This window comes from Nilaparvata lugens, chromosome 6, assembly GCF_014356525.2.
Source record: "Nilaparvata lugens isolate BPH chromosome 6, ASM1435652v1, whole genome shotgun sequence".
In the NCBI taxonomy this organism is placed as follows: Eukaryota; Metazoa; Arthropoda; class Insecta; order Hemiptera; family Delphacidae; genus Nilaparvata; species Nilaparvata lugens.
In genome coordinates, this window is record NC_052509.1 from 38,502,132 (window position 1) to 38,529,023 (window position 26,892).

General features: G+C 32.5%; 1 protein-coding gene across 5 annotated transcripts; it reads left to right on the top strand.

The window, feature by feature from the left end:
- LOC111043538 (virulence factor-related M protein) lies at nt 1-26,581 on the top strand. Of its 5 annotated transcripts, none has more exons than XM_039430751.1 (6): nt 1-302; nt 12,211-12,385; nt 14,216-14,469; nt 16,537-16,676; nt 18,795-18,899; nt 25,659-26,581. In XM_039430751.1, exons 2-6 carry the CDS (start codon nt 12,225-12,227, stop codon nt 25,959-25,961), a joined length of 963 nt encoding a protein of 320 aa, XP_039286685.1. In that variant the 5' UTR covers nt 1-302; nt 12,211-12,224; the 3' UTR covers nt 25,962-26,581. The 5 variants fall into 5 exon arrangements, with proteins under 5 accessions (XP_039286685.1, XP_039286686.1, XP_039286683.1 ...); XM_039430749.1 differs by lacking the exon at nt 1-302 and adding an exon at nt 3,749-3,948; XM_039430753.1 differs by lacking the exons at nt 1-302; nt 25,659-26,581 and adding exons at nt 3,749-3,948; nt 22,907-23,210.
- The last annotated feature ends 311 nt before the right edge of the window (nt 26,582-26,892 follow it).

Consider the following 26,892-nt stretch of genomic DNA (forward strand, 5'->3'; position numbering starts at 1 on the left):
TAATATGACAACTTTCACACTTGAATGTTTGCAACCTTGCAATGTGCACGCATGTGGGTGAATTGCTAATAGTGAAACTTTGTGTGTGTTGGCTGGACCCAGTGTGTGAGTGAGAGAGAGCGAGAGGAGGAAGGCAGATCTATTTGTGGATTGGAGAGCATTTTGTGTCGCTGCCCGGAGATTCTCTGACCAAGGCAACTGAAAGAAAGAAATTCCCAGTTGCCATCCAAGCTGTGCCACGACTTGCATCCAGTGAGCGAGTAGTGCGAGTTTCGAATTTTCCTCACTTTCCAGAAAACAAGGTAAGTCCGAAACATGTACTTCACCTTCACATTTTCTTCCTCTAGTTACTATCGTAATCCCTAACGCAAATTGTATTTAGTTGATTTCATCTAAAGCATTGCCAAATTGATGACATTCTTATGCCAACTGCAGAGTGTAGCAGTATGCTTGCCAAGTGGATTCCTTCAATGTGGAGTCGTTTAACATTTACATTGGGCGAAGAGAGATAAGGTCTTGAAATTGGAATAGGTGTCCACTAGACTGTGTAGATAAAAATAGAATTATCGGACTAGAATACGGTAATGACATGAGTACGGTAAGCACTTTGGTTAGAGCGGGCTAAAAAATGTTTTCATTAAGATTGAGTCAATCACTTATTTTGGAAATCGTTCGTTTGTTACTATGTGCAGGTCAGACCAAAAATGAAATAATTAAAACAAATAATATATCATCTACATAATGGAAGTCCTCAAGAGACTAGAAAAGCCTCAATAAACATTTTTGAGCAATGCCCTCATTTTGACAATGAACGAGGCAATTTGGTTGAAATATACACTATAGAAATTAGGAATGTAATGTAAATAGAAACTAATGAAAAGAAATGATGCAATATAGTTTATAAGATTTATATCAGTATAAACCAAGATAAGATACTTTCTCCTAAATTACTGGTACAATTGGTTGGAAGAAAAAGAACTGTAATGCCTATTTTCGAAGTTTTTCAGAGAGGCTACTAACAGAAATGAGAATCATTTCCAGTGTTATTCAAATGAAGTAGTTGCTGAAACATTTTCAATATAAATGTAACAAGTTTGTTTATTCCCTGCAATGACTTATTGTAGGACTCATATGCGGGGTTGCACCTATCACAATCAACTATAATATCTTGAATTACCTGAAACTTGGATTCAAGTATTTTGTAGGCTATTATAACATATTGCATTTGCATTCCAAATCAAAATCAAAATTTTTATTCACAATACAAATAATTGAGGGTCCTGCCAAACCCTTGCAATAGTTGTATTTTTATTATGATATCAAAATTTAATTATCTCATTCGTTTTGGATATGATCAGTCAAATAATTGCCACCACTGTGTATAAAAGAAATTAAAAATATAAAGAATAATGGTTTATAATAATAAGCATTTCAGAATTGCATGGAAATACACGTTTTGGACAGAATATTACCCTGAAAATAGATATATGACTTGTTAGATAGCTAAGCTACAATAATTGTGGCGGGTTTTGAAAGCTTGATGAAAAGAATCAACCCACGTTTTACTAACAGAAATGGGTATTTATCAAATCACATTTTTATCTCGCCATAATTATAAAAATAATTATATTCAATCCTCAATGTTTTGCAATATAATAATCTAATCAATTCTTATAAATACATGTATTTGAGTCACATTCTGACTTGCAATGAAATTTGGGACTGGTAAATGTCATTGAAAAGCTTTACCCGAAGACGGTGAAAGCTTTACTGACGTGAAGTATTCTTAATAAAAATTCGTATTGTATGAGTACCCGTAGTCTGTCATCTGTGAGCTGTCAGTTAGAAGGATTACTATTGCTAAGGGTATTAATAGTTTTTTTCAATTTCAATTACATTTTTTCCAAATCAATGCTTCTTATTTTTATTTTATCTAGAAGCGCATCACAGAAAACAATTAGTTATTACTATTAACAGAATTTTCTTTCAAAATGGGTAAAAAAGTCTAGAGAATTTTCTGAACATGTATATTATTGTTTTTGTGACAAAAGTAAACAATTCTAGTATAAAAGAGGAAAAGCCATAATTAGATTCTTTGCAATTGATATTCTAACTTTAAAAAAGTCATTAGGAAATTTTATCTACATCCTGGTCAATTCTGAGAATTTTTATTTTATGTTATTTATCGATAAGTAAATACAGTAATTTGAGTGCCTATAGAGGAAGCATTGTCTTCTAATTTAGTAGACTCAAAATTCAGCCTACATAAAAGCCTCTCCAGTAAGTGGTACTGGTACTTACACTTGACGACTCGTGGACTTGTTACAACAATAATGATGTTCACCCTGAGCACTTGGAGGTAGGACCCATTTGCTCAAATACAATGTCTAGAATTCGGGTAAACGGCCACTTTAAAACTTTTCAGTGATATAAGATTTCTTACTGATTACTGTTCGACATTATTGGTTTGATGGTCCTAAATTTGTGTAATCTGGTAGAGAACACTTGTTTGCAACAAGAAATCGTTATTTTGTTGACAGAGATGTAAATTTTCATCGGCGATAAGTTGTTTGTTGTGCCAATACAGGCAGCTGCCAGCCACTGAAATCAGGTCCTTAACATTTTCTGAGCTAAAAATACTTATTAAGATAGCACTGACTGAATTCTATCTCACCGTTCGTTGATTTACAACGCATCGTTCGATTGAATCTCATTCGATTTTTCTACTTTTCGAAATGGATTGATAATATGGAACCTCAGTAGGGAGGCAAATGAATATCTTGTCCTTACTTCTCACATAAAATATGACTTGGAATCTAGTATAATAAACTTGAACTGAAAAATTTTCTAAAGTAGACGCATAAATAAAATGTATTACTAATAACACTATTAGTAGGCCTATATTTAACAATATTAAAACAATAAACACTGTTTCTAGCAAGCACATATTATGTTGTATGCTTTACATTCCTATATAATACATTCCTGCTTTGAAGATAAATTATGACTCTCTATTGATTACCGTAGCTGCTATTAGAATTAGATAATTCTTGAGTAGCATGTACGTTGTTTTCTAAAAAACTTCAGTTCAATCAAGATTGTTCCGAAAGAATTCTTCCTATTGTCAATTGCTGTCTATCTATTTTCAGCCACGAATCAATCGTATCATGACATGCTTCTTTATAATAATTCATTTTTTATTGGTTTAGCTTGTCATTAATCTATGTTTTCTCTCAATGCACTGCGTCAAATCAATTCATCTTCATTCTTATTCACTTTATGATTATTGTTTGAAAGATACAACGTGCTTTCTCAGTAAAGTTGTGTATTGTTGAACTTTTTTCAGAAGAAATATTTTAGTGCTCGGAAATGACAAATAGAATACATACGTTTCGAACTGTATTGATTCAAGAAATTTTGAATTGGTGATTCTGTTCATTCTTTTTTAGTAGTAGCATATTTATGCAAATACTAGGCATGGATAGAACGGCATGCATTTAATGGAAAAATGCTACTCTTATCCTAGTGGGTGCACTTATTATCACTGTCAGTTGTTGCCGATTGCCGTACACAATATCTGCAAATTTCAGCGATGCGAACATCAGTTGTATATTGCACGAATAGCCTACTGGAGTCATTACACGCAGTGAATGTGAACAATGCGATCAGCTGCTTCAGTAAAGCACCGCTTGCCAAGCTGCGTTGAGAGCGCTTCGGCTATTGGCCAGAAAATGATAGAATTCAGTGATCGGTGTTGATTCATTGCAGGCCTAACTCATCCGGCCTATCAGCTCATCTGGATTAAGCTCTCGGTTGTGTTCTTCAATAATACCGTAATCAATATTGTAATGAGAGATCAAGTGGTTAAGAAAAAGCCGGTGAAGGCGCCGATTGTCGATTATGCTGAAGTGAGGCGCGAAAGTTTGAAAAAGGATAAGGATGTGAGAGGTAAATGTAATGTTAGATCACTAAACCTCATTTTAATATTGCCTCACTTCTGGTACCAGGTTGAGAAATATTCTTTCCCTAACCAAATATTTCAACTTGCATATATGTTAGTAGGAGCTTAGAGAAACGGAATACTAATATTGTTTTATTCGTTTGGATATTTGTTTGTCTCTGGTAGGAGGTACCTACATGCGAAAAATGTCTCATGTGAATATGACTGCTAGCATTAGTAGGCTATACACCGCCATCAAGCTGCTCATATTATACAGAGGTCTACTGGTATGGTGGTATGGGTATTGACTGTGTAACGACAACTGCAGTTGCTCTTCCACCACATACAACTTGTTCATAGTTGTTTGATAGCAACGCGATTAGCGAAAGACGGGAAAATTATGGAGTTGCTAAAGTTTCCGTCACGTTGCTGTCATCTGTTTTCTCTCTATACGTAGGTCAACTATTATACCTAATGTTAGTGTGAACTGTTATATGTGAAGTAATGTGTAGTATGTAGCCTATTATCCTGTTTTCGCGATCATGTTATAACTCATGTAGGTCTACATACACTGCAGCAGTAGCCTATTAATTTACTGCAGCTAGGACAAAACGCCTGTAATATGGATATGCTCTAAAAGAGATCCTACTGAATGCTTCCAATTCTGTAATAAATCATGATACCTTAGACAAAGAATGACACTAATAGAATATTACCTATGCTAGCAATATAATACCAACAATTAGGCTAAAGGTGTGTTAGGTTCATGATGATGATAGTGAACAGAATTTGAGAAAATTCAATTCAGGCAATTTCATATTCTTTATTTTTGTTGAAGAACCTTGACTGAGATCACCTGTAAGAGTGTCAGTAACTGATGATTGGGGCGGTATTCATTATTCATTTATTTATTTATTTGTTCATACAATTACAAATCATAATGAATATGATCGGGATAGAACAACAGGCATAGCCCAAAACTATTCTGTTCCCAAATTTTGATAAATAATAAAATGTCCGAAAAAATAGGTTATGTTTTATAGGTTTGTTACTGAGGAAAGTTAAAGTTCAATTTCTGTCCAAAAATATATATGAGCTAGAAATTTTGAATTTATAATGATTAAAATACCAAAATTATAGTCAAATATTGCACTTAATATCACCGCACTTTGAATAAATTAAGTTATTTCAGTTATTAAGTTATTATTCATTTATTTACTCATTCAGAATTACACACTTACAGAAAAGTACCACAGGCTTAGAAGCCCAAAATGGTTCCAATTCTAATTTATACAACAGTCCAAATGTAGCTAGGTTATGTGTCACTTAACATTCATCAATTACACACTCAATTTACAATTCAAAACACACAAAAATCATTTTTAAATTAAAAAATACTAAAATATATTATGCGAGAATCTGAAATATTGTGTTCCATTTCTGTTTTAATTTTAGTTTGCACTACTATCCACTAACACCATACCCAAACCAGAATTTCAAGAGCATCGAATTTCTACATTTGGTCCCCATCCAACTCGATCACTTACATTTCTTCACACTTGATAGCTTTGTCCTCTAGTTTCAAATTCATGTTGGTTTGATCAATATAGACAGATACAATAATTATTATTGTCGTTGGGTGGTTCGTGGATTGTCATATCAGAATGTTTTATTAAGCGTTACTTGTACACGAATATTATTATTGGAAATGTTATGTCTTGAAAATATTGCCTCCTTTAATCTTGGAACACAATAATTCACAATGGCATTTATTTTGCTTCATCTTTCCCACATAAGCTTCTACTTGTGCGTTGGTAAATGGAAGAGATGATCGAATCTTCAACTTGAAAAAAAAATTGCTTTCGACTTTGACATGTCAGATGTCAATTGACTCTAAATAAAGATCTGAATTGCAATAAATTAATAATTTTATTAGCAATTTTTTCTCTTCACTCAATTCTAGACTAATTAATGTCCCTCTTCATCAACTCACAGCAAATATAATAATATTTCACTAATCAAATTCATGAGAACTTAGCTCATCAAAACTTAGAACTTAGAACTTAGAACATCAAAAGTATGTGCACATAAAAACAAAGTAAAGTAAAAACCATGAAACAACCCATAAAAAAGAATCTGGTCTCCAATGAAATGAATTACTATTACTTGATTCAAAATCCAATCATTATCTTACAAAGGGCTCAAATACTAGGTCCTCTCGAATACCCAGTCTTTGTATTAATGAAAGCTCCTATCTTGAATCGATGTTATTGGTGGAGAGTATTCGATTACGGTGTAAACTACCGGAACTATTGTGTAAGCATACGGTATTGCACTTTGATAGTAGTGTATTTAATAATATATATGTCGATTCTTGAAGTTATTGCAATAGATTCTCATTATTGTTATTAAGGTTATAATTAAATATCTTGAAACTTGACTAAATTATGTTTCAAACCTTCTGTGAAACCATTTGAGCCCTTCTAGAGTTGTAGGCCCAGTGCAGCTGTCTCTAAACCTTTTTTTGTTATTATTTAGTGCTTAGGCCTCAGACAATCCGTGCATTTTAGTGTGGGCTGTTTGTTTGAAATGTTGTGTAAGTAGTGTTTATTTCTATTCTTGTCTGACGACGATGGCTTCACCAGATCAAGTTGGTGGTGCTTGAGCTAAAACCGGACGCGTGCTGTATGTGTGTAGTACGTCATGCCCACAAACGCGCAATTCAAATCTGCTTGAGTAGGTAGTCTTCCAACACTTATTTCCGGTACCTGTAATCCAAATGAGAGGGAAATGCGACTGAATGAAAGGACCAAGGACATTGTCTGTTGAAAAATGTTGTTTATGTGTTCAACCAAACTATTAATAGGTTGGAACTATATGGAATGGAGATTTGTTAAATATAATAATATCGGGGCACCGAGCTTCGCTCGTTATTATTTATTTATTGATAAACAGAACGCAATTCTTTAAAATGATTGGGGAAGGACTAACAGGCACAGTCCAAAAAGTAGGTTATGTTCCATACACTTGAATTCAGGTCCAATTTTCAGTCCAAACATTTGAAAACAGAAAAGTTCTAATTTAGATTGTCTACAAACCAAATTAAATAACACTCACTAATCACTTAAAACTGTAAAATAATGATTAACTTTGAAAATTATGATATACTCCAATTTAGAATTGTATACCATGTCATGTCCACAAATCAGATTATTTCGATCAAGTCGATTAAAATTTCTAGAAAATATTTCTCGTGAGATAAGCTGATTGATTCAACTGCTAAACATAATTCTGTCTCTCTCCCTCACAGGCACTCGCATCTTCCGTTATCGACAGACGACGAAATTATCATCTGTTTATCCAAGAATGAATAACTATTATCCTTTTCATGTCCTTCAGCGAATTTTCCCAGGGATGAGACCTAGTGCAATCGAATTTTTATATCATAAACCTACTATGTTCCAAATTTCGTGAAAATCATTAGAGCCGTTTTCGAGATCCGTTGGACATAAATAAATAAATAACCATATAACTCTATAAATAATCAATTATATAAATATATACAGAAATTGCTCGCTTAATATAATAGGATGAACTACATATAATTAATAAGCTTCTCGAAAAATGTTAACATTCAACATTATTTCATTCCACCTGTATAACTTCCAAAATATTACAATTTGAGGAATTTACTCTTTGACTGTGTAAACTCATGTGAAACTGATTCAACTTTTCATATTCTAATAGTAGGTACCTTTACTCCATTAAAAAATTCATCTGCTCAACATTAAAAGGAATTTACAAAGGTTGAATAAGCTCTATAGTTTGATTATAGATTATATTTTTTCGCTTATACATTTCACTGCTATAAAAATCCGTCACAAGTGATTGACTTTGATCTTGTTTCACAGTGTAGATCATTCCATTTGACTAATAGTTGAAAATTATTTCACCAAGATTTACCGTATTCATCCTGTTAATGATATATGCATCTCAACTTTAACTGAATGCACTTTTGCATAAATTTACTGTACATTTTTTACTGTACTGTACATGGGTTCTCTCAATGAACAGAATCACTAGATCAACATTTCGAATTTGGCGCCAAATTTCACAATATGTAATAGATTTTTATACTTTTGGTTATACAATGTCCATGTAGGGGGTTTTAATTGATTTAATCATTAACAATTTGTATGCAGGTCTACTTTAAGTAAATTACAGACCTGATAATATGTTGTTTGTAGTCATATCTTGCCATTCCTGCTTTTTCGAACGTGATTCTTGAGAGGAAAATAATATTAAAACTAAACTCCAGAAGACAAATTATTTCCTACTTACTATTTACTTCATATGAAGCTGATTGTTTGATATTACAGTTGTAACTAAAGATCTCATATAACATCTCTTATAAAAATGAAATTGGGATAAAAATTAATTACTCTCTTTTACAAGCCAAACTCTCTGTCATCAGCTATCAAAAGTGAATTATTTATTTATTCAACTGTGAGTTATGCGAGTAAATAATAGTAACTTTTTAAGCTAATGTATTATCGTAATAGAAGAAAAATGATAAAATACGTTTTTTTTCAGTCTGATAATCGTGGGGACGAATGGGTGTATATAGGTCTAATGGATAAGGAAGTCATAAATATTTTTTCTGCCTGCTGCTGCTGAATACAGAAATAGGTTGACCGTAAATCCAATGAACTCCAGTTGCAAATAGAGCTGACAAATTAATTTATATTTACGATATTTTGAAAAATGTAGAATTACGTCTCAATTTTCTCCAGAATACATGATGAATTTAATATTTCAGATGATGCCCAGAATCTAAAATACTTATAACTTTGATGTTTTCTTCCATAATTATTATTAATGATAATGATATATTATTATTATAATTTTCCATAATTATTATAAAGTGATCAAAGTTTTATTTTCACCAATTAATCTAAATGGGACTTTTGGATTGATATGTTGTAATAGTATCACACCCAATGTGTGTTACAGACAGTATAACTTCTATAAAAAAAAGAACTAGACCATAATGATAGGTGTTCATACATACCAACTGCAACTTCTAAGCTTAATAGTTTTAAATTATTGCCCACTTCCTAAAATTTTGGTTGAAACAACTATTTTATCTCGCTTGCTATATTTAAACCATAACTGATTTTCCTCTTGCTGTTTGCTACTTCCAACATCTTATTCCACTTTAGCTGGGCTAATGTTTGTACTGATACACTGTTTGATACCTGTTACTAGTGTAGTGCCGTGCCTATTACAAGCTTCTTGTAACGTAATAGAAACTTGCAAATTTTTAATTATCCCTTCCATCGAACAGTCTAACAATAATAGATATTTAAAAAAAAGTTAATAGGGCTGATGCGTCGGTTCAAGCCCAGCATTACTCTCATGCTCGGATGATAATTAGTCTTTGAATAGAAAGCGAGGGTTACCAATATATTTTTGAAATTAGTAGCCTATTCTCAAATGTGAATTCATTAAACTCTTATTACTTTCATTTGATGAGTATGATTGATAATTTCCTCATTAGTCCTAGAATGTTGCATGAGTAATTAGAAGGATCATAATCATAATCATAAGAGATGATTGCACCTACAGTTCTACATAGAATTTGAGGCACTGGCAGTTATGCGATTTTGAATCTCATAATTGTCTGTTAGTTGTTCCGGAGTTCAATAAGCAAACCCTACGGAAAAAAATTAAGAAATTATTAAAACTAAAAGAACTCCAATATGAGTTTAAGAGAATTCATATAAGTTATTGAGTTTTATTTTCATTTGATGAACGTTTAAAATTTTTTGAGTACCGTAACTAATATACAAGGATCTTTATAAAAAATGATAAATTATTATAGTATAGAGGACTAACATGTCTTGTTTATTTCCACTAAGATCTTTAATTTAACATTTTAATTCTATTTTCGCATAAACAATTATTTTGTGTTTATTTGGGCTGCGCTAGACATTTGAGTCATACATTTAAGAGAAAGACATTTCCTATCAGATCTGTCTGTGTTTATGAGTGATATCTAGTAGGCTATGGTGGGGGGAAGTAGGTCTATAGCAGTCATCTGGCCAGATTTTGGATGGCCCAGAAAAACTGTGAGTCTAATTATAGAGGGGATTCAAGGAGACTTGTGACTGGTCTCGTTTACTAGGAGGCGTCTAGTTGTAAAAATAATTCAGAATGTAAACTCCCCGTGGCCTCTTAGCAAGGGGGGGGCGGCAGTTGGATAAAGAGAGCGATAATTTAATAAATTTTCTATTAGGGCGTCATACTAGAACTCATTAGAGGTGATTTATGGAGTATTCAACAAGTGTTAAGGGAAATTGTACAAGAAACTCAACAAATAATTCAATGAAAGATGGTCCCGAGTCAAATAAATAATGTAAATTTATTATTATGAAAACTTATTTTCCCATTGTAACTGCAAATTTTTTAAAAGTGAACTTAAACACATGTGTGTACAATTTAATTAGTAATTCAGTCAACAAAAGGAATAAGAATAGACAGATTTTTTAATTTTCACAATACTCCAAGTTTAGCGTAGTAACAATGGTTGTACAGTGGTTTATCAATTGAAACACTTCATATCCCAAAATAGTCATGAATTAAATTGAACTCAGGCCCATATCTGGAGAATTATTGAATCAAAATATCAAAATCCAAGCCCTTTTTCTATATTTATTTTCAAATCGAATGTGAATTATGAAAAAAACATCAACTATTGAAATGCATTGTTCTTATTCATTTCACAGATAACGCAATAGACTAAAAACAGGTCAGGTGATTGAACATTTGTTTATATTGTTCAAAATATTTAATAACCTGGCATGAAATAGGTAAAATTTTTGAACATTTTAAAATTTTCAAAATGTTTATATTATTGAATAGATTATTCAATTCTAAATAACCAACTGAAGCTAATAATAATTGATGTTGTAAGTAGTACCAATATTGGTAATGTAAACATTCTAGTGATATATTCATGTAATGAGTATAACTGAGAATAGTTCGATATGAGCAATACGATGCATTGTAAAACTATTTAATTTCCATTAACTATTAAACCTTCCAGAAAGGAAGGATACTCGGTTATCGGGCTATGTAAAGCAACCTTTGATTCTCTCCTCAAAACACGATTGGGAAAAATTAAATGTTTACAATTAGGGTTTCAAGAGAAAGTTCTCTTGAGAGGCATGTGCAAACTGCGAATACTGCTGAGCTGTTCTAGTTTGAAAGCGATTTTCAAACAACCGTTACTAACATGCAGAAGAGAAATACCGGTACTGCTTTCTGCTTCATCAATGCGCTCAATAATTTTTGGCACACTCCAGCATTTATTGTGTTGACATCACCAGCTAACCCGAAATAAATGTAGAGTGACCCCTAAAATGATTTCAACTGCATTTGTTGCACAATGTCTGTGATATGTCTCAATTTTATGTTTTACACAGTAATAATATTTTCAATGAGTTGTGAACTTCGAATAAGAAATCTTTTTAGTTGCTTGAATAACTTCCTCACATTTTATTTCTCCATGCTAATTTCTCACTTACCATATTATACAGATATAGATTTTGTATAATTCTTATTGTAATATTGTAAGCTATGGATTTTGGAGATTCTGAAGTCTAAATATAGGTTGTATATTGTAGCCAGACCACAACGGTAAATTTTGACTGCTGGGCGACTGATTGATAGGTTTCTTGCATTCCACTATTTATTTATTCATTTATCATTCAATGAAAAATGAAATAATCCGAAGTGAGTGCAATGTGCAACCTCTAGCAGAAATAATAAAGCAATACAGATTGAAGTGTACAAATCACCTGTGTCATATGCCACCAACGCGTCTTTCACTACAAGCTTGGTAGTTGCAGTTGGATGGGAAACGAGACATCGGAAGATCGAGAAAGCGGTGGACACCAAGCCTAGTCCAAGATGGATGAATGATGATGATGATGATTTATTAATTAATTACAGTATATAGAGCAAAAAATGCAATAGTCAGAAAAGATAGAACAATAAATACAAAAGTCAGAAAAGAAAAAAACAGGCTATTCCCCAAAACTTATTATATTTCTTCATTTCGTCTCAAATCGTCCAAATATTATAAATAAACTATTGTATAATTTTTCAAGCTTTTCAGTTTTGTCTGAATGAAGCTTGATGGTTTCCCTGTTCTATTGTACTGTTATTGTTTTACTTGCAATATGAAAGTGTTGATTGTGTTGCAGAGATAATCGACAAGATGTCGGACACGCGGCGATGGAGCCGACCCCGCACCCGGGTCTACGACTGCAACTACAACCTCGGCGAGCAGTACTACAAGCCAGTCGTCGACAGCCTCGACAGGAAGTATGGCGGTGGCATTGCTGAGAGGCTCGCAGCCGACGAACCACTCTCCAGGAGGTAATTCAACAAACTTTTATTTCAATGAAACCACAACAAACATATAGTCAAATATCACATTTGAACCCCTCTCCAGCAAACATTATTTCAATGGAACTAGTCAAATACCGTTTATTTATTTATGTGTAACCATAGTTGAAAGACCTAACAATTGCCCCCTATTTTGCACCACAGATCCACAATCAGTAACTTTTATGTGTGTGTGTAATTTAGAAAATTCACTGTAAAGAATCTTAATTATTATTTCATATTCAGATTCATTTATTTGCCATAAATAATTACATACAAACCAATAAAATAAATATTCTCAATTACAAAAAGGCACTACCGGCAAATAACACTTTGTGAGTTAACGCAGTGAGTGAAATAGGTATGATTAGCATGTCAAAGGAAAAAATAGAGCTTATTTGTTGCTTGCTGCTGGGAATTGATAAAGTGTCAAAAATTTCTCTTACTCTCTTCGATTCAATATTGTTGTTATTTTTACTTTAACAAATAATTAAACTAAACATAAAATTGATACAAAACATGATTCGATTTAATAATCATTATTTGAATAAATGCAGTACCTCAGTAATTTCCATCTATCGAGGATTTGTTGATTTGCTGCAAGATGGTGGATAACTTACAAAATTTAAAAGTATATTTCTATGTTTGCATTAATTTAAAGATTCCATGATATGCTGTGCATATACCTCCTGATTCAAAAATATCTTATTTATTAAAGTAAATATGCGTTGAAAATGTGTTATATGCTGTAGAGCCTTTCTTTTCCTTGTCCTTTATAGTGTCAAATGGACACTTATTATTATTGCTGATCATTCAACTCTGCTGAATTGATTTTTTTCCATTCAAACTGGCAATCTTCCAACTGGCAGGTGATAAGCTTAGGCAGAACTTGCAAAAAATTGATTATGTGTCTGGTTGGCAAAGTAACAGTTTGTATTGTTTTGCCTATGATGATAGGTATAGTGAGTTTCAGCTCAATTTTAACTCTATTTCAGAATTTTGAATTTGAAATCGAACAATATGTACACTAATAAACCACCAAAACGTCAAGTAATACGTCAAAAAATAAAAAAGCCATTCTATTATTAATATTACAGTATTATATTTTTGGCTCGAGTACGGTACATAGTGTTAGAACCTTGGTGACAATTGAAATCACTGTATTAGTGTACCATACATCACTGACTGAATTGTGCTAGATTTTCACCCCGTTGTCTAATTTCCATACAACTCTTATAGGGTTGATTTCTTAATCCGTACGTACTCTAACGCGTTCATTAAGGAACGACTTTAATTTAATTAATTCCACGTCTGCTTGCGCAAGAGTTTGGGATGGGCCAGGGAAATCATGAATTCATTCAAGTAGTATCCCTAATTTCCAAGAAAAATCTAAAGACAACCGAACCAAATACAGAACTAGTTGGATAAGAATTTTAGGCTAGAAAGTTTATTTTAGCATCGTGTAGTAAGTTGAATGCCGCATTGCAATACTGTAGTTTGGTTTAAAGTTCTACACAACTCTGCAATCTAGGAAAATGATTTTTGGAAAACATTGAAAAAAATTCAATTTAGATAAAAACAATATAAAAACTTTCAATGCCTTTTATTAAAAACTTGAAAAAATATGAAACGAAAGATGAATTTGTTTATTTTTCACATTTGAAAATGACCTATGGTCGAAAGTAGTCGTTAAAATATTTCAAAGTTTTTAATAGAAGGGTGCTAAAAGTTTTTATATTGTTTTTATTTGAATAAAGTAGCCCATATAAGCGAAGTGATTTCAATTTAGATGTTTGATTAGTGATGTTGCTTTTATGTGAGATCGCCGTTTGGTGCGGAGAGCAGCGGTGGCGGAGGCGGAGGCGGGCGATCGTCACTGATGGAGGCGGCTGATGAGGAGTTTGACGTGGGAGCCAGTCTGCAGCGGCTGAAGGCGTCGCGCGCTGCCCGCCAAGAGCTCGAGGATGAGTTGGAGTCCATGTCCACAGAGCGCATGCTCAAGAAGAAAGCAGCAACAGCGGCGGCCGCACGCGAGTCCCTGCTAGAGGGCGAACTCGAGTCGGCGCTCACTGGAGGTCAGCATCCCATTCCTATGATGTACCAGTATAAGGGAGACTTCTTCCTCGCCAGCTGGCTGTTTATGCCATTCATTTTAATAGTAACAGTGCTGTGATAGAAAGTGATAACATGAGATTCTCTATGTGTTTTGAAGCACTAGCTGAAATAGAAATAGAAATTGCTTTATTGAAAAGGCCATTTTCAACAATACATGGTCAACGTCGTGAACAAAATATCAAAGTCACAATACAAAACGTCTAGATTTGACTAATATCATAGAATCAAGTTAATAAAATATCATTTGAACAGAGACAGAAATAATACAGTACATACATTAATTTTGATACTGTATTTATGTATAATTTTTCCAATTTATAGAGAAATAGTCAGTTACTTTATATGGTGTATCATTTATAAATTTTTTTTCACTTTCATTTTAAAATATGTCTTGCTCAAAGTCTTAATAAAAACAGGCAGATAATTATAGAGTTTCACAGCCATATAAGGATAGAGTTTCTGAGAGCTCTCAGACTGTATCGGTTTTTTGTGTCATAAACATGGTGATCCCTATTCACATCAAATATTTCAATATTGGAATGTACAAATACAATCGAAAAATGCACATAAAGAGCTGGGAAGGTCATTACTGTCATTTTCTTGAATAAAGGTGCACAGCTTTCTCGATACGATGTTGTATTGCATCTGCATAGAAGCCTCAGCATCTTATTTTGTAGGAGAAGAATTTTAATATCCAATTTGGTTCAAACCTGGTCGCTCAATGTTAGTTGCCCACCCTCATGACCAACTGAGATTCTCTCTTAGTTTTTAAACACTAGCTGATCTGATTCGATTTAAACTTGGTCACTCAACGTTAATTGCTCATCTATTTGACCAACAATAATGTTGCACAAACCTGTATAAACGAGATAATTTGATCTGATGTAACTTAGCTCTATGCTAATCGTGTATTATGTTTAATTGCTCTTGTTGCAACCCAACATAAGAGTGGGAACTGTTGAGATTCTGATAATTGAAAACATTTTCAAATGCTGTGCAAACTAGATAAATAAATTTCATGTCATTGTCAATTGACTATTGTCATCTTGACTACCAATCATTGACTATTTTCTCATTAACTTTCTATTTTGCTCCCCTGAGAAATGTTGTGGAATGAAGTTCGTTGATCAGTTCTCTGGAAATCACTCACAGAAATATGTGTAGCCTAATAGTTTCGTATATTTTTAATACGGTATATTACTTTAATTTTTATGTATTCTCTATACTCATACTATTCTCTATTCTCATATGCCATCTGATGATGCTGAAAGCAAGTTTCGGCTCCATATGAAATAATGATGCACATTGGAGATACTTAATCAGAAAGTACCGGTATCGTGGTTTAACAAAGTAATACCATAGAGGAAAGGTAGCATAAAAAGATAGCCCATGGCATAGGTTGTTGATGTTCCAAATTACAAGCTAATTTTTTGTCAACTGGTTCCGATTACTGTCGACTACTGTTTATTAATTTGTTTCTATTTTTTATTATCTCTGTACATTTTGCATTGTATTTGTATTTTCTGCTAACAACGTGGTTAAGTGGTAGAGTGGACATCACTGTCCAAACTTTGCCATTACTGTCCAAAAGTCATTCTATTCTATTATATTATTACTGTTTTGTTGAGGTGAGAGTATAAGAACGGCACATTATGAGAAGACTAACAGCGTCACTTATAGCTTCACAAAAAATAATTACTAGGAATATCGGCTCAAGTTAACATTGAACATTGGAGCATAATAGCCCTATACCATGGAATATATTATTGTGCTATATTTTTTTTTATGGTAATACATACTAGTGTGACAATGCTATTTAAATGCTTCCCCGCTTTTCTAAAGATGTATAGATGCAACTGGTGTTGCTAATAAAATGTATGTCTCTCAATGTTTTGTTCATTCTCGGATCATTTGAACGCCATTTCTTGCTTCCAAACCTAGATATGATGTAATTTTGATCAATATACTTCAAGTTTTTGTACATAATGCTATAAATAAATGAATGAATAATGATGATATTGTGTTAGGACGCAGACGTAAGGCGAACTACTCGGAGCAGCTGCTGGACACAGTGGGCGTGAATGGCAAGATGCACGAGAAGCTGGTCGACGAAGTGAGCACATTCAGGAGGAAGGCGCAGTCGGCCATTGATGACTTCAACGAGGAGGTCAGTAGTTGCATGTCAAATCAAACTCTTATTTACCTGGGTAATCACTAAAATTATTCCAATAATGAATCACTGATTGCTGGTTTTAATCTTCGGCTGAAAAACATCAATATATACAGTTTTGATAATTAATTACTCATTAAATCAATCAGATCATGCATAATAATTGTTAGACTGCACCAATAACCGGTATTCAACTTGAATCACGGATCAGTTGCTGATCAGCTGACTACCGGTTATTGGTGTGACTGTGCAGTATGCAGTGTGCAACCCATCCTTGCAGTCTAAATAATAATAATAATAATAATAATAATAATAATAATAATAATAATAATAATAATAATAATAATAATAATAATAATAATAATAATCGGTTCCGGCTCTAGATATCATCTTGGATATTCTTGTCTTTTAGCTATTGAATGTGCGTTTTGAGTTTTTTGTGCTTGCGATATTTTTGAGTTCCAAGTACAGTACTAACTTGGCACTAGTAGGCACGAAACTTAGAAATGCATAATGGAGAAAATTTACCCTATTAATAACGGATTTTATTGGCGAGGAGTCCCTGACTTAAGCTCCTCCTCTTTTGAGTATATAATTTAAGCAGTCAATGGGCCTCACGACTGTTATATATCGGCCGGGATCGACAGTTTAACGTACCAATCCGATAACACTAATGAAAGTGTGCCTCATCATAATATAAAGAGAGATGAATTTACAATTATTATATTCACTTGTTAACCCTGTTATGTTTTGCGAGGCTCTGTATCTTGTCCATTAACGTATGCATGAGTGTTATAGAAAACTATTAGTCATGAAATATCTTTCCCGGTCAATTTCATTATTAAAGCGAAGCATCAATGAGAGCTGAAGTCCAGTTCGTTTTCATTAATAATTCTTCGGCTTATCAAGTTGAATTGCTCTTCTGTGTACATAAAGCACATTGTAAATAAATCATTAAGCTTTATAAACTTTTATTATAACAACTTCAATGAATAACGTATGTGTACAACACCAAGATTAACAAAATGCTAATCAATAATAGCCTCCTCCCTTACTTTACTCAAATTCCATAAGAATTGCAGTCATAATCTCATATGTGTATCTCTTGGTTATGAAGGGTTTGATTACTTGTATGTTTGAAACGTCATTCATTGAATATATCTGGCAAGCCTCACATAATCTTATGGTAATCGGTATATTTACGCCAAACAAATTAGTTTCCTGGTTACAAGTCTTGTCCTATTCTTTTTCGTTTATTTAGCTTTAATTTTTAACATAATTTCGTTCAAATAGTACATGCCATTTTTTTCTTACAACCATACAACCATAGTTTCCTTATCCAACTGCTTCAATTTCATGTTGTCGGCTGACTCTATTCCACACAGTTTTACTGAAGAGCAAACAAATAAATAAAAAACTTGTAGTTTAGAAAAAACCGGGTTACCTAAAATTTCTGACTTTGAATATTTTTTATAGTTTATGTAGAGCTCAGAAATGCACTTAAATCAGATAAAAATCTTATACTGGCCAAAAGTGCTTCTATTAGTATAAATTCTTGAATAGGTTCTCTATATTACTAGACAAAATTTATTTGGTCGGTTAACACTCTCAGTCCAGGATTTTATTAAAACCACTGTTTTAACTTATTGATTATCTTCAAACGTACCTTACAATATAATATGCAATACAATTTTCTTTGCAACAGTCAATCCAAAATATTGACTTTTTGAAATCATGTTGTTTTCAAGATAGGTACTTACCAAACCAATTTGGATATCCACTATTTCCCCCTCGTCAATATATTACTCATTTTGAATGTTTGTCTGCCACCTACCACATTTAAAATAATTATTCAGCCATACAATAAGTAGAATAAAACGCTTCAAACCTGAAAACAGGGTCATTTCATCATCAGCCCTTTTAGGCTATCAGCCACATAAGAGCCACAAAATATGCTTCACAAAAAAGGAATTTTTAAATGTCCTATGAGTGCAGGTAGCTCAAAGATGCTTGACGTTTCTGACATTCATGTATTGAGACCCTGGTCGTTTGTTGAGTTGAAAGCATAGATGGTTGAGTGTTGACTGTAGAGCTGTTGGCGAATTGTTTTGACAGCTTTCTGGTCGCACGGAGAACAGTCGCAGGTTGGTAAACCTGGCTCGGCAGCGCGCCGACCTGTTGGGCGAAGAGCATTCAGTGGTAACAGTGCGCGTTAAAAAGGTTCGTGGTGATCAATCACGCCTCTGTTGGTAGGATTGCTTTTGCGTGACACTGTTGTTGCCACCTGGGTGTCCTGTACTGTTCTAGAACCTTCTTCCTACTTGTTGGACAGTCCTTGTACACGACATTTGATAGGCACAATGATCGTTTGTCTCTTGTATTCTTTTCAATAACTTAATATTATTTTTTGGACATTCTTGTACAAGACATTTGATGAGTACAATGATCGTTTCTCAGTTTTACTGTTTTTTATGACTTCTTTCAATTTTTTGACAGGCCTTGTAAGCGCGAAAACATGTTAAAGAACAATTGATGGAAGAAATATAGATTAAATTTATACAAGAAATAGATTGAAATCGTATCTGATGGAGGATACTTTTATTATATGCCTTTTGAATCAGATAATCCAATTACAGTTTGAATTATCATTATTTCTCTTTAATTAAGATGTTGATTTTCATCAGTCACTTGTATTGTATTCTCATATTTTACTTGCGATTCATGACAAACGTGAGGATATTTGTTGAAGAGTCAAATTTTGTCTTTGATGGAATAAATTATTTGGTACTAAATATGCTGATAGTGCTATTGGTAGGTGTAAACTATTTTTCTTCCAGAGATACTGACATGAAAAGTAGTCTGGGAAAAGAATCATATAAAAAGCGTTCTATTTCTACTTTCCTTGAAAGAAATATAAATACTGTATACCAAATAGTTGATAAAACTATAATAAATAAATAATAAAAATATTTTCTTCAATAAAATTTCCCGCCCATTCTTCATCATAAATCATTATACTGAATTATATTATTTTGTCGTGTACGAGGTACTTAAAAAAAACCTCGAAGTGACGAAGTAATAAAAATTGCTGATACCTTTGATGTTTCTAGATGAACTTTATCATTGTGTACATTTTTATTCAGTGAATGCTTGTCCAGTTTTTTCAACTATAAAGATATCTTACAGTTATTCTTTTGTTGGATGTAATGTGACATTTTTGAACACTTATTTTTAAAATTTTCTAATTTTCACATTTTGTAGGTTGAATATTTTAAAGTGAATACTTTCTTTCTATGTATTCTGTTTTGTAGAACTACGCTATTCTTGATTCATCTATTCATATTCAAATCAAATGCCATCCTAAAACTCTTCACTTGTTGAAGAAGCTTCACTAGTTACTTCTATAAACAACTACCTCTTCACTCAATTCTCACCACTTATAATCGAAAACGTCTCCAATATCACTTGCGCCTAATATTCATTCATTGAATCATGCATATACAGTACGTTAAGCAGATATAGTCCAGTCACTATATTCATTATTGCTTGCAGTTTATATTGTAGTTCTGATTTTTTGATATATTATTTGGATACACGAGAGAAGTCCAGGACTAATTTCTTCATGCAAAATTTCCTTGTGCTAGATACAGAGTGGCCCAAAAACCTTGTATAGAGAGTGGCGTATTTTAAGGCGTATTTAGTTTTTGGGCCACTCTGTATCTAGCACAAGGAAATTTTGCATGAAGAAATTGGTCCTGGACTTCTATCTTGTATCCAAATAATATATTAAAAAATCGGAACTACAATATAAATTGCAAGCACACCCTTTTTTATGTCTATATACACTGGACTAATAAGGAACCATAATCAAACTCCTAAATTACGCTACAGGACTCTCGAATGGATTGTTGAGTTTATTTTAAAGTCACATTCTGTGAATATTTGAATCATATCTAGGTTGTTCACATAAATCAAGTGAGGCTTTAAAAAAGAATTATGTGTTTGTAAAATAAATGTAATTGTCTGTTTGTAACCCTCCGACAGTTAACTTACAGTTTCATTTGCAGATTCCTGCTGAATTTTCATTTCAACTCAAACTTTTAACTGGCGCTCACCTTACACATAATCAGTAACTGTTGGTTTTATATTATTTAAATATGAGTTTTTATATTAATATACAAATGAGTTAAATTATAAATTATTAGTTAACTCACCGCATCTTAATATGCATACTCAATCCATTTATTGCCGTACCATGACGAATTTTTAGTTTTGTTTTATTCACACAAAATCATGACAAATATTTATGTAAATTAATTTATGATCACCTTTCCAAAATATGAATATTTTCAATGGAATTTTCTGAGTAATCTATGTTTTTGTTCAGTGTCCAGTAATAATTTGAATGCTTGTACTGTTACTACAATTTTATTCTCTCCATTTGACCTTTCTAAAGAGTAGTGTACGCTTGTAGCATGTTTAGAAATGCATTTTTTAATAGTTATTTTTTCAATTTAATAAGCTTTATTTCTTTTAATTTGTATTTTCGCTAACATACAAACCATACAAAATATTACAAAAAAATAAGGAGTAGATCATCATGAACAAATATACCAATGCAATTACAAGTTATAACACGACTAGGTATAAATGTTGGAATTTGGTTTAAATTACTCATCACACTAAGCATGTACTATAAACTAAGCATATTCACCACTTTTTAAAGATTACAAGTTGATATTTTGCAAATGAAAAATACATTTGTCGCCTTGAAATTTACTTTCAATTGCTACTATATTCTGAAAATTATTTAGAAGTACTGTAGCTCTATCTACGTACTGTATTTTTCAATCTTTTCAGATTTGCCAGTTTCATTTGATTTGGATTGTTTTGATATCCTACTCTCAGTGTACCCACTGACTACTGGCATTAAATCAATGAAGCAATGATTTATATTCTACAGTTTATTCGAATATGTAACTTATTCAATGACACAAGTTCATATCAATGAAATATATCCATTTGGTCAGTACGAATTTGACCTAATTAAAATTGTGGCCCGGTCACCGCGCTCTAATAGAATCATCAACCTCAAATTTGTCGTGCCAACTAAAATTAGCCTGATAGCGAATTTGAATGTTCAAGTACTACTTGTAATTTCGCCAAAAACCATCAACCTCTTAGTGCTCCAACATTTTTATTAACAACTACTCCCAGATATTTTTATTGCATCTCTTTGACCCAGATTGAAAGAGCTGATTGATATTCATGGTCATCCTGAACTCGCAATTGAAAGAATATTAAACTGTTAATTTGAATTGGCCTAACAGTCGTTAGAATATTTCAGAGACCCTGAAATTGATCAGGTGCAACCTTAAAACTCTGACATCGGACCTGAGCCATATATATATATATATATATATATATATATATATATATATATATATTATATATATATATATATATATATATATTATAAATGCATACAGTATTATGAAAATATATCATATAAATAGACTTGGTACAACATTTAACTTACATATATTACAATATACATACAGTAAGAGGAAATTGTAAATAAATATACTTGGTAGAACACACAATTCAATCACGGTACCGTATTAGTTGTTGTTCTAGTTTTCAATTAGTTGATTTGTGTTGTGCTGTCTAAACCATTCCCTTGATTATGCTTTTTTTGTTTATTAGTTGTGATCGTGGCAAGTTTTATTGAATACCTTAATTATTTTCAAATTATTTATTCCCAAATTTGCATTTATTGTGATGTTTGTCTATTATTATTTACTTGACTAATTTGAGAGGAGATTATTTTTAAACAAAAATTATTGATCTCAATCTAGTTAAACTACTCAAATGATGAATATTAGTTCTCGATTATACCATCAAAGAATACACTGTCATGTAATTCATTTACGTGATAGGACTTCTTACAATATTGTTCCTTCTAATGTATTAGTAGCCTATTTGTTTGTATTGTAAGACCTGAAAATATTCTCATTTTTCACTATGAAACACTAATCATGTATAAACATTGTATGTGTTAAAAAATAATTATTATAGGGTTTAGTAGTAAAAAGGGTTTAGTTGACCTGAGTGCAGAACATGAGGACAATAACTCAATCGAGTCTTTGGAAAATACTTGTGTTTGAAGAAAAGCAATAAAAAGGTGGATGGTATTGTTGATTTGTTTGTTGTTCTTAATGTTCCAGGTCCACTTCTAAAATCAGCTGAACTGCATCATCAATATTATTCTATACTCGCACGCTTTCCCTTGAATAGTAGTTGAACATCTAAAGGGTTTCAACAAATAATAATAATAATGATACAATGGGTTTACAAAAATTGAATTAACAAGAAAAGTTTGAAACTTGATCAAAACATTTGGAACTTCTATTTTATACTTTGTTAGTCGATAATAATATTTTTTCAATCATTAATGTTATATTTTTCTAGGATAATTAATATTTTGGTAAGGTTTCTTATTGGAAATAAAACTTCTGTTGCTTGAGAGTCGTCAGGGTTTTTAATCATTTTTAATTTTGTTTTTGATAAATTTTCTATCATTTTCACACGATCTCTGACAATATTTTCAATATACCGTATCACTTCTCTTTGAACTTTATATCAAGACCTCTTTATAATGGGACCGCTTCCAGTAACAAAATTCATAACAAATCGAAAAACTTGGATTTTGATACTTCATGATTCAGTTGAAGCTTAAACTAGGTATCACCAGTAGTTGATGTAGGTGAGCAGCTTAAAATATGGATGCTAATAGCTTGCTGAATACATTACGAATTAACCAAATAAAATCTCAAAAATCAATTCTAAACTCATTTTAATGTTCACTTGAAGGAAAATTTCTTCCGATTCATTTAAAAATGACATTTTCTATAAAGGCCGGCAAAATGCAATTAATAATAATAAAATATGATTCGTCTTGTCTCCTTATTTTGTTATAAAATTGCCATTACTTGAATAAAAATTATCATTACAATTTTCTCTTTCTAATGTAATCTTTGGTAATGTTCGCACACTGATACATTACTCACAGTGAAATCCAAAGTTCCCAGAACAGAACTATTCGTTATTCAATTTAAATCCACATAAGACCACATAGAAGTAGCCTAATCATTTTAAATCTAAAGAAACTTTTTGGTACGGTAAGCTTCTCAAGATCTCAACGCCTATCAAGGTCAGTAGAGGATCAATTTTTGGAGATAGAAGGAGAATTTTCAAGGTTAGTGAAATGAATTGAGGATTTTTTCATGGCTAACCAGCTTCAAATTAAATGCCTCTTCTGATCCTAATGTTGGCTTAGTAGTCATCTTCACACTCTGTAGTCTGTAGTCATCACTCTAATCTGCTGCTGCTATTAATTAAGGCGTTTTTCTCAAAGGAATCTATATATTAATTTTTGACTTTTCTATTTCGTTCAAGAACTCTCAATCTTAAACTAATAATTTGTATTTTGCCCCAAATCGAAATGGATATTCAATTATTATCAAAATTACAAATGAAATATTATTTATGATTTGCCCAAGCCTCTAATAATAGCAATTAATATTTTTCAACAGTTGTTGAATTGTTGTAGTGCATAGGAAGACGCCTCAGCACTGCTTAATTGAAACTTTTACATAAGTCTAATGCGAATCTCTAAAACCATTCATAATTTTAATAATAATTGTTATTTCACATTACCGTAGATCATGATTAACGTATATGGTGTTTGAGTAGCCTATAAATGTTTTATGAAAGTTAATTTAATAATAATGCAATTTTATAGTATCTGCTACTGCATCATTAATAAAAATTATAACCTTTTCATTTATTTCTGAAGCATTTTGTCCTTGTCCACATTGCAACATAAAGCTTAGTTTATGGTTGGATTTGTCTTTCCCAATTCAATTGGCTCTCAATCGTTATCAATAATTGTTATCTCCTCATATTTTATCTCTACTTCTATTTTCTCTACTCTATTAGCTTCCAAATGGTCTTCAATGTCATGACTTTTTGAATCAAGTAAGATACGGTAGCATTATTATATCTATTTTCGTGCGAAAACTCAAAATTGACTTTCTGAAATATTATAACTCTGTTGATAGTGATCACGTCCAATTTCAATGTTAACAATAAACAGTTTTCATTCTTTGCTTCATACAAATAATAGAATTATAAATATTTATCAATAGGAACTATTGATAGCAGTTCAGCTGGTCAGATCCTACTGTAAAGTTGTATTTCCACACATCAGTGTTAGAGTCCGTGTCTGCTTAGGAGAAAATGTTCTTCCCAATCAGTTCCAATGGTATAGGTATAGGTATAAGTGTATACTCCCACTCAGCCCGGCCAAGTGAGTATGCACAGTCCGTTAGAACTAATGAGAAGAATCTTTTCACTGAACCTGGACGACTCTTGATACTAATATGTGGGAATCCAGTCTTAATCCTTCAGGCCTAACATACATCAGAGAAACACTTTTTTTCGGATTTATACCATAAAGCTTTTTTTAAGATATTGGGAGGACACGGGGTCTGTGTTGTTTATTTTTACAAAAATGCCACTGATGTAAATAACATTTGTATATAAAATAATAAGGGCATCCTTGAGCAACTTTTCTCCTGTATATAAGTGAGGATACTTAAATTCAAGATAAGATATGTAGGCTGGAAATTAAAAATCCAAATACCTTTTTTTTAAAACTTCTATTCACAATATGTTTGGACATGTCTATGCCATTTTCAAATTGAGTCCATTCACTCACTTGAAAATGTTGAAACATGTTATGAATTGAAGTTTTTAAAACAAGGTACTTAGATTTTTTATTCCCAGATAAATTAATAAGAGTAGCCCTCACCAAGAAGTTGATATGTAGGCTGTATCAAAAACCTTAACGAAAAACGTTTCAAGCTGTTTTCAAGTCTAATTTATTTATTTTAATCGAATAACCTAATTTGTTAGGTGCCGCGCCTGACCAAATGGACAGCTCTGAATGCGACATCGATGACGGAAAGCCTGGAGGAATCAGCAGCTGAGAAGGCAGCGCGTGCGCGTGCGAGAGCCTCAAAGGCGCGGCTGGCCGACCTCGACGCCGAAATGGAGGCGCTCACTGAGCGAGGCCAGCAACGCGAGATGCGCGTCAAGGGACTCAGATCGCTGCTGGCCGAAACTGCATCGTCAGCCACTATTGAGTCGTCAACGACGCAGGTTTCTAGCAGCAGTGTGAGCTCCGCCTCAAAACGCGAACGCAAGGTCAACTTTTAGGTTAGGTTAGGTCGGACGGGTGCGAATGGAGCTGGCCTTAAGTTAGCAATTGGTTAGGAGATGGAAAATGTTGAATATTGTTTATTTTTGGGTCAGCTTCATAGGTTAGGAATATGTAAAAATAAACAACATGGAAAAGTATGAATATCTTTTATTTTAAGGTCAAAACTATTATGAAGAAACATTTCTTACGAATGAACTATTATTAAAAAGGAACAGGATAGAAAATTATAGATATTGTTTCTTCTAATGTCAAATTTATTATAAAGGAACAGTTATTATTATTAAAATGGAATTGTAGGGTCAAACTGATTAAATTTGTAAATTGTTTTTTGGCATTGAAGGAGTGCAGGTTAGAAAATTACTATGAATATTGTACATTCGAATTTTCTATATTTGGAGTGGTTTGTGGAGAAAATAGTGAACAGATAATGTTAATTCAGAAAACAGTTGAGGCTGTGAAAGAACAGGATTGTAAAATATAGTACCTATATAACTCAGAAACACTGCTGAAATGATCGACATTACCGTTCTCCATCAGATGCTCTATGAGAGTCTACATCTTAGTTAGAGATTGAGTTTGTGAAAAATATATTCTATCATATTATAATATAAAAACTGTCTGTCTACATATTCTAGTCATATCAATGCTTATGTTTTGGAATATTTATCATTATTGGAATGGTTCTAATGCGGTAGTATAATGTTATTTTTATATTGATTGCATCATTCATCATATTTATTAGATAATCACAAAACTGTATTTAAAAAAGCATTAACTTCTTTCTAAAAAGAAGTTACTGCTCCAGTATGTACAGCTTTTTCTTCATTCACTAGAAATAAGAATAAGTACAGTTAAATTACCGGCACTGTTTTGCTGTATTGTTTCATGTTTTTATGTAAATAAAATTGATAAAATGTGAGTTGTTGG

Bases quoted from the DNA above. Each gene is read 5' to 3' on its own strand.
- LOC111043538 (XM_039430749.1), top strand. From the start codon at position 3,849: ATGAGAGATCAAGTGGTTAAGAAAAAGCCGGTGAAGGCGCCGATTGTC. The intron at 12,386-14,215 runs GTAATTCAACAA...CTTTTATGTGAG, and splicing joins GACGAACCACTCTCCAGGAG to ATCGCCGTTTGGTGCGGAGA. The intron at 18,900-25,658 runs GTTCGTGGTGAT...CTAATTTGTTAG, and splicing joins TAACAGTGCGCGTTAAAAAG to GTGCCGCGCCTGACCAAATG.